This window comes from Lissotriton vulgaris, chromosome 9 (assembly GCF_964263255.1).
Source record: "Lissotriton vulgaris chromosome 9, aLisVul1.2, whole genome shotgun sequence".
NCBI lineage: Eukaryota > Metazoa > Chordata > Amphibia > Caudata > Salamandridae > Lissotriton > Lissotriton vulgaris.
The window spans coordinates 253,787,095-253,796,547 of record NC_141697.1 but is presented as its reverse complement, the minus strand read 5'-3'; the positions used below and the strand labels follow the sequence as shown (position 1 = coordinate 253,796,547).

Below are 9,453 nucleotides of genomic sequence, written 5' to 3'. Positions count from 1 at the left end.
ACATCACAAGAATATTTGTGCTGCACAAAAGAGCCAGAACTCGTAGGTTAAACTACTGCAAACACAGTCTGCAGAATTTGGATGCTTTGGGTTTCTGTGCATCTAAGATAAACTGTAAAAAGTCATACTTTTAGGTTTATGTGGCATTTGTTTTCAGATTTAAGAAACGCCAAAGAAAGCAAGCGTGCATCTGACAGCACAAAAGCATTTACTCATCTACTAAGCTGCAAGGATCACCAAACTCGGAGGCTATTTCAGTGAAGGTATTAAAAAGTGGACACAAACGAAATCCTACCACGAAAGGCCTACAAGTGGGCTTTAGGACTGTGATTGTATGAAGCAGAAGATGTCCTTTTCAATTGTGGTTCCTATAAATGTTGGACAGATTTTTTTATTTTTACAAGAAAGTATGACATTTCTTGATATAAATGATGGAGAAATTCATATTAAAAGGGCCTATATGTGCATCCCCAATCATTGCTAAGAAGCACAACAGTGCAGCCAGGTCCTAGGATACCTGGACTGAATGTTTACTTCCAACCATCAATCCAAGTGACCATATGCATCAGGTGCTTCCCTGTGGTTTCAAAAAACAAGACTGGATGCACCTCTTTTAAAATCCGAGTCAACCTCCAGAATGTCTATGGACTCCAGGGCTCCAAATTACTTGGGCATGCACGATTTAGGAGTGTGCGTAACATAATAAAATAACTAACAAATATGGACACAAAACCACTCATGGTGAAATGCTTTTATTCTGTGCTCCATCCTCCGATGGAGATATTTATATCACGGTAACACAATGAGCATGAGCCAAACTAATCTCTCCAGCAGAGGAGCAAAATTTACCAGCAAGAGCAAACTAATGTGGGTCCGGATTGCTTCATCCGTTGTACGAGAAGAAAGTTTCCAAAGGATGTGAGGGGTGCCCTGAAATGCCTTTCATTCCTCAATACTGACGCTTTTAGAAAATCAAAAAGGTTCATGTTCCAGCACAAATCCTTTGTTGAATCTGAAGAGACAACTAGGATACCAAAAAGTGTGGGAGATATGCGGCTCCTACTTCATTGAAACGTGTTCACAGCTTCAATTCCATGCGTACCTTGTAATCTCTCCCTTTCTCATGTGTTTGTTAATTTCTACTTTAGGGCCTGCCAGTTTCTTCAACCTTGCCACTTCTTCCTACTAGGGAAGGTTATTGAGGCTCTCTCGACCCCACCACTCAATCTTTCCATACTATAAGAAGAACTTGTGTAAGTGGTCTGTGCAACCTTCGTCACACTACTAATTCCAAAGTCCCCCCATGCACTGTTCCAACTGACCCCTGCCAAAACTACCCATCCAAGGTGACCACATGACTTCACTGGACTGAGACCCAGTGAGATGTTTACTATGCATCATTTATAGAAACAAAACTTAAGATCTCTTGCAACCCTGAAGAAATGCTCCCCTCTAACAATCCTTGCGTGCCTATATTTGTTTGGAAAGGCCCGTACCCTATAACTGAAGAATTAAAGCCGGTAGCAATACTATCCTGATGTACAGTGAGGATCATATACAAATCCCACAGTTCAGCCATATAACCTTTTGCCAGCCTCAGACTTACTCTACTGTATGCCATGCATCAATGATACCCGTGGCAGGCTCTTGATCAAAACTCATCCTCTTATCTAAAGAGATATTTATATTTACATGCACTTCTATATCCAAAAGCATATATATATATATATATATACACGCTGATTGCATCATGCCTGCCAAACTCCATCTAAAAAATAAGGCTGGTTTATCACCGCATATGGAAAAAGGAACAGATAGCATGTGGTCATAAAATAGTTAATCAGAACCATTTCTACTGTTTTTCTCCATTTAATTGGGTGACAGAAAGTTAAATAAAGGTCGCAAAAAAAAGTTCTTTTCCAGGAAAGAAACATTTTTCTCAGGGAGACATTTGTGGAGTCCTCGATCTGCCAAAGCTGGTCAGGCTTCCACAAGCGTCATGCCATCATGCAGAGCGCGCTTCCACATGTAGTAGGTGGAACGGGCTGTGAATGGGAAGAGTGTGCGGAACTCCTTGTAGGATGGGAAGCTCTTGGCAGCAAAGCGCTGTTGCAAGAAGAGCTTGGCCTGCACTTTAAACTGCGCCGTGGCAATAACGTCCATGACAAAGACGCTGGCATCATCGGAGGCATGAATGGGCAGTGTGTAACTGGTCATGGTGGCATTATATGGGCTAAGCTTCCTTTTCTCAGTTTGGTTTCCGTCTACAAATGGCATTGGCATTTCTTTGTATCCGTGCTCTTCTACATCATTTTTGGGTACAAAGTTGTTTGGAGTAATATGTAATTCTGGGATCTTGGGTCCCAGCACTTTCCGCTTTCTCTTGGTAGCGGTCTTCCAGAACCAGAAGGGTGTTGAAGACATTACTGGGTACCGGAGGCGGAACTTACAATATGGCAGGCACCACTTCCAGACAAGCCTTCTTGCAGCTCGACGGAGCAATCTCCCATGAAGATGGAGAGAAGGCTTGGGAGGGTAGAAAGCAGCTGAACTTCTCACCCGTTTCCTGCGACTCAAAGAACCGTGTCCCTTCAAGATTCCATTTCTGAGCCCATGCTTTGTTGGGGACTCCTCCCTGCAAAGCGATGGGGGCTCTGATGAGTGCAAGTCTGGGTTAGATTTGATGGCCTTCCGTCTCCAGTTGTAGTAGGTGGACCTGGAGATCCCAGGAAAACTATGTCTGAAGCTACGGTAAGGAACCAGCGTGTTCATGGAGATGCATTTCTCTAGATAGCTCTTGGCTCCCTGCATGAAAACCCCAGCTTGGTTCTGACCTGCAGGCAAGGCAATGTTCTCTTGGTGTCCCTGATGAGAAATCACCTCTTTCGCTCCGCTCTTTCCCTTGGCTTGTAAAGTAGATTCCTTTAACTGGACAGTACTGCCTGCAGCTGCAGGTATCGGGTTGAAGTGACTCTGCAGCATTTCATGTTTCCAGGCATAGTAGGTGGAACGGGAAATCTCAGGGAAGAGTTGACGGAAGCGATGCAGAGGTACCATGTCACCATCCTGGAAACAGCACTGCAGGAAGTGCTTGGCCTCGTATCTTGCTGCTGCTTTCTTGCGGTGCTCCCGGCTCTGACGCTTCCACCGATAGAAGGTGCTCTTTGTGATGCTGTACTTTTCCCGTAGGTTTGAGTAGGTGAGCTGAGGGTCACTGTTCAGGAGCTCCAGAGTCTTGGCTGGTTCTGTCGGCGCCTCACACAGGGGGCTCATGGGTTCTAGCTCCTCCAGCCCCACCACTGGCACAAAGCTCTGAGGTCTGAAAGAGAGGTCGGCCAGCAGCTGCCCAGACCACATGATGTGAAATGTGGTGGGTTTCCCTTGACAGCTCCGCGGACGGATGAGACGGTTAAAGTATGGCCTGATCTTGAGGTTGCTCATAGGGTAGATGGAGTAGATATTAGACTGTAGGACAGAAGCCAAGGCGTACACGTGCCACATGTTGGCAAAGGTCCCAGGGAAGCAGGTGGCTTTAATGTCAGCATCAAAGATGGCCTCCAGTATAGTGAAGGGCAGGTTCATCATATCAGGTGACTCCTCTGTGCAGAGGGAGAAGCGGGCTGCCTGCAGCATGACTTTGGAGTCGATCATGCCATTAATGTAGTATTGCTTGTGGAGCAACATCTCCACAACTGTCCTCACTTGCAGCTCCAGGCTCATGTTGGGACTCCCCCAAAGCAGCATGCTCGCTGCCTCAAAGAGCTGGTTTCCGCCTCCACAACAGGTCAAGGGCACCATATTTCTGGGAGCATCATCTGGATACAGACTTTTAGCTTTGAGGTCGACCTCCATCTCCCCTTCAAAGTATCGGGCGCCAGTGTTGGGTATGGTAAAGGAGGACAGCGTCCTCACAGCCTCCACAGCAGCACAGTTGAGTCCATCCAGGCCAAAGCATTCTGTAGCTTCCTGCAACTCCTGCAGCACAGACTGCACTAGCTGGTTTCTCTGGAGCATTCTAGAAAACAAAAGAATGAGAGTGAGTACTCTACATTTATAAGGAGCGATAAGGGAAGGATGGAAAGAGTGCGAGGCATACAGAAGTGGGGAGAGGTAGAGAGACCGGCAGTTCTACTGGCAGATATCTAGCAGAATAAATTCTTTAAAAAGGGTAGAAGGCCAATTTTTCAGTGCTTATAGCAAGCCAAACTCTTTTACTGGGGGAGGCAGGTTGGGTTCTGTACAGGGGGTGGGAAGACTTCCACTTGCTTCTACCTACAGTGGAGGGGGGATCTGGGACAGAGAAAGTATGATTTACTTTTGTTCAAGGGATAAGCAGAGGACCAGGTGCTTCTATTAAAGACAAGTGTTTAACAGAGGAGAGCCGGGTATTTTTAATAAGGGAGGCCGGTAGAGGGATAAGTTCCTATTGTCAGCTAGCCGGGGAGAGAAGGATCAATGACATTTTCTGAACTATGGTAAAGGATCAGCTGCTTCAATTAAGGATTGATGGTTGGTAGAGGGAGAGGTGTTCCTGTGAAGTGAAAAGGATACTGGGGATTGGAGGCGGGACAGGCCGAATACCAAGTTCTTATGCAAAAGGCTGACAAGGGTATGTAGTTGGTGGTCCAAAACACTTAAGTTAACCCTAGGTAGAAAATGGAACAGCATAGTGTAAAACAAGAACAATATATGGTTCCCCTCTTCCTCCTTATTTCATGTGTATATGTACTTCAAATAGTATAGTCACTCAATACTTAAGAATTAAACAAAAACGTTTATGAAAATAATGATTTATTGAAGGACTCTGTCAAAGTTTTGTTTTATATAACTTGGGAAGGATTATTTCCATTTGATTCTTTAAATTATTTTTATAAAAGTTTTTGTTTAATTCTGAAGTATTGAGTGCCTATACTGTATGAAGTACATATACACATGAAATAAGAAGGAAAAGGGAAACCATGTATTGCTCATGTAGATAGTGGCAACCTGCATCTATTGGTGTGTGGCTGGAGGCCTTCCTGCCAAAGAGCAATGGGCAGGGAAAATGAAATGGCTGTAGCAAGTTTTTCATGCAGTGCTTAACTTGTGCATTTTTATATCTGGTAGGCGTAACTGTAGTGCTTTTACTGATCACTGTACTAACTGTGCAGTGCTTAGATAAATAGTAATTTTGCAAGAAAGAACCACTTCTGATGAGCACTATTAATCAATGTGAGAGAAATTCTATTTTTTTCTCCAAGAATGACCCTGGCTGGCCTATCACTGGCTTATCTAAAACACCACTGGCATGCACTGTTCTTTCAGCACACCTCCCTTCTAGCCATTCACCTATGTGGAATTGGCTGACTGCTCCGACATAGGCGTGACCAGGGGTTGATTTTGATTAAGGCTCCCTATTTTCCGTTTTTACTGATTTTTATAGATAAATACAGACAGAATTTCTTTTTCGTTTCTGTATGTATTTCTAAATGCAGATAAAAACAGAAATTGGATTGCTTTCGAGTAATTCTAAATATGGTTAGCCATGACTGCCAGGCCCATAGCTGTGCGGATTGATAGGTACGGGGTTAAAAAAGAAAGGGATTATAGTAAAGAGGCTTTAACAATGGTACATAAATAGACACAAGGTTGATACTGAAGTTTGCATATTTACATATAAGTGCATTGATATATCTTCAGCAGGTGTTCACAGCATTGAAAACTGGCAGGCATTCAAGCATTAGTGCATATTTATTGATTAAATAAATGTGGAAATATACTAATTTCAGCTTTCACAAAACCAAAAATAAATATGGATAAATACAGACCGAAATGTTCAAAAAATAAATACCATAAAACTGTGAGCCCTAATTTTGATGTAGACGACGTCCACTGAAATATAAGAGCTTTAAAGGCGAACCATGATAGATAGGCTAGTAACCGATCCAGTCTTGCTTTTTTCTCTGAATGTTGTTGGTATTTGTAGACTGTTTCTATCATAAACGCTGGGCTACAAAAACAGAATGCATATGGAAACATCCATATGGATAACAACTCGGGGTGAAACCATCTCTGGATACATTGCTTAAATTAAACAAATCCAATGTAATGGTTTTACTGAGTTATGTGAAAATCAAAATGGGAGTGTCAGGTAAGCTCTGTACATAGCAATAAGGCAGACAAAAGGAAGTATGTCAAAGAAATTGACATAACAGAAGCTGCAGTGGGAAGTGCTAGCATTAAAGGGCGCCGGTGGCAACCTCCTAAGATAATATGTGAGCGCTGACACTGATTTCAGGGCCAACCAGACACTGGGGTAATATGGGGAGGTGTGTGGGTGGGACTGGACTTATTGGACAACAGGCTACTACAACGCAGATCTTTTTTTTGTTCAGATATTTTTTTATTGGACACAAAACGGCAAAGAAAAAAGTAAATAAAAGAAAAGCAGTACACTCCAGTTGCGGGAAAGAGGAGAAAGGGAATGACAGCAATTGTATGTTATATTTGGTGACAATATACAGATGCGTCAGAGGCATAACATAGCATAACAAGTGCTTACTAAATGTCTCCTATCACAGAGCAAACATAGCAGTATATATCGAGTGTACAACAGAAGAGGACAGCTGGGGCATGAGAGGGGCAGAAAGAGGACATAGTTGAGAAAAAGGTTGGAGTTGAGGGAGAAGCGAGGAGGAGATGGGACGCCTACACTGGCTACGAGACAGCAGCACTGTCCCAGGACTCACTCCTGGCTTCGCATCTTATATTAACACTTCCCTGCGCATCTAGAAAGTCATTTACCTACATCAGATCTTCCAGGCCGGGAGCGAGACCACGGCCGATTGAACCATTGGATTGGTTGCTTTTAATGATGACCTACAAATCAAGATTGATTCTGTGATTTACAGAGGGCTGTCATCCACTACTCCCCCACACCTGTCCTGATGAAGACCCGCCTTGACTACTTAATTAAGCATTGATTGGGTTGAAATGTCAACGATCTCCTATGGTCCAGATCTATCAAAGCTCTGGGTGCAAATGATTGAATAATTTGTTCAAGCTTCAGAGTCATTGTGTTTTTCGTAATATTCTGGCCTTTCCTGGTATATACTGTGGTTTTATTCACCTTGTACATAATATATGCACCATGTTCTACCACTGAGCACAAATATCACTTTAGTACACATCACTGTAAGCTTCACCTTGCTTTCACAGCCTAATTTACAAACTTATGAGTATATATAAATGATTTAATTTATATAATACAAGATACTCATAACATTTGCGTCAGTGTTCTTTGCTATGCGTTCCATTTTTAAATATTTCAGATATCATTATGAAGGATGTAAAGTAATACATAAAAAAATATTATTTCAAAAAGAAATAGTTTGCATGCCCAACGGAACCATTGTTTTTTTTTTATATATACACTGGGCAGGGTACACACCAGTCAAGAGATTAAGCAGACGAAGATGAATTCCGGGCATTACCCCAGACCAAAAGGTGATCTAAGAGGTGAATTCATGGAGGCTTGTTCTCCTGCAGGTATTTATCAAAGGCATCCCAAAGGTGACTGTGGCCAGAAGTGTAACGAAGCTTAGTTTGCTGAGTGTTGTCAGTGCCTCTGACAGAGCATAGTAAATTCCACCATTTGCTAAAGGAGCTTGAGGAAGTGGACTTCCCAATCTGAGAGATCTGTTTTGGTGCCCAAGGAGGGGAGGAGGTCCACTAATGAGGAAGTGTGTGGATCGAGTTCTGATGTGCGGGGTTGACATGTAGGCGCAAGACAGTTGTTAGGAAGTCAATCTCTATTGTAACTCCTGTGAAATAATGCAGCAGGTCTTGGATCTTTCTCCATTTTTTTTTTTTTAAGACCAACGGTCCCAAACTTTATTTAGTTTCACAGATAAGCCAGTAGTTATTCATACAGTGTCATAACAATGCATTATTGTCACAAACGGCACTCAGCAAATAATACATGGTGACATTTCGGTTATACATGAGTGAAAATAAACATTCGCTGATGGAAGTGCATTAGTCCATAAGTGACGGTACCAGGAAATGTCTCATGATGCAGTGCTCGCAGGTCGTAGCACTGCAGAAGGACCAGCGTGGTCACGAGAGCCAACAGTCATTGTTCGGAGTTGAGTTCCCTGATCAGTACGGTAGCGGGTAGAGGCGGTGCCATACCCTCTGCTGTCGTATGGGTCGCCGGGTGTCTGTTCCCTGACCACGGACGCATCCAGCCTGCTTCATGCGAGACGTGAACAGGGAAGGGGGGACCCAGCAGTATCATGAGTACAGTATGAACAGCCTCTGTGTCAACCAAAAGATATAACGGGGGAGCATAATACAAGGGGAGGGGAGAAACATTTCAATAACTGTTGGACTTGCATTTGCGTGGGTGGTAGTGTATCTAAAACTCTAGCTGTGTGTGGTGCATCCTGTGTGGGTCGCGCGGGGGCGGGGACAATTGGAGAGGCGGTGTCGCTGCGGCTGTAGGGGGAGGGGGGGCGAAAGGCGGGGGGAGGGGGGGGGAGCGGCAGGGGACATCTCTGTCGTGTGAGGTCTCAGGAGCTGGGGGTGGTGGGGGGGGTGGCGGCGGAGCCTGTGCCAGGTGTGGGTAGCAAGTGATTGGGCCCCTTCTATTCCGTGTCGGGACGGCACTCAATGCCGGCCTGGGCACACGCTCGGTGATAAGCGATTAGGGTAGCATCCCAGTCTTGGGCTATCGGGTATTTCCGTAGGCCGGCGGTTTCCTCCCTGTGTAGAGACACACTCTCCGCACAAGCCCAGTTGCCAAGAGAGCGGCGCCAGTCTGCAGGGCGCGGCGGGGCAGCGCTTTTCCATCGTCTGGTGATAAGGCGTTTGGCCGTAATGAGGCCCAAGTCCCAAAAACGCTCCCGTAGTTTAGTCTGCTTGGTTCTCTTGTAGAGTCCCAATAGGCATACTTCCCACGACTTGGGGAGGGTGACGCCCGTTGCTGCCGTCAGCATGTCCGTGACCGCCGACCAGTACGGGGTGAGATGAGCGCAGTTCCAGAGTGCATGTAGGAAGTCGGAGTCCAGGAGGCCACATCTGGGACACGCCGACGAAGTGAGTCCAAAGTAGCGATTCAGCTTATCCGGAGATAGATATGCGCGGTGGATGATGTAATATTGGATAATTTTAAATCGCGCGTTGCGGGGGACATCTCTGGCGCCTGCTAATATAGCGGCCCACTGTTTGTCCGTCCAGTCTGTGCCTCGGTCGTTCGCCCATTTTTCCCTCAGTCTCCGAGAGGAAAATTGAGTATGACTGTGTAGGGCTTGTGCAAGCCAGTGCACAATGTGGGACCCATCGCCCATCACATGTAAGTACTGGATGAGCAAATGAGTGGGTGGCTCATGGCTAAGATCACCCCATGCCATCGTCAACTCATGCAGGAGTCTGGCGTGTGCCAGGAATTGACCCACTGGCAGCTCTGTGTCC

General features: G+C 45.1%; 1 protein-coding gene across 1 annotated transcript in view; it reads right to left on the bottom strand.

The window, feature by feature from the left end:
* Positions 1-736: 736 nt before the first annotated feature.
* The window catches only part of VRTN (vertebrae development associated), a 61,282-nt gene continuing 52,565 nt past the window's right edge, over positions 737-9,453 (bottom strand). The window contains exon 2 of the mRNA XM_086937484.1: positions 737-4,015. Within this exon, the coding sequence (XP_086793610.1) occupies positions 1,981-4,015 (2,035 nt within the window). The 3' untranslated portion in view covers positions 737-1,980. The remainder of the gene's footprint in view (positions 4,016-9,453) is intronic.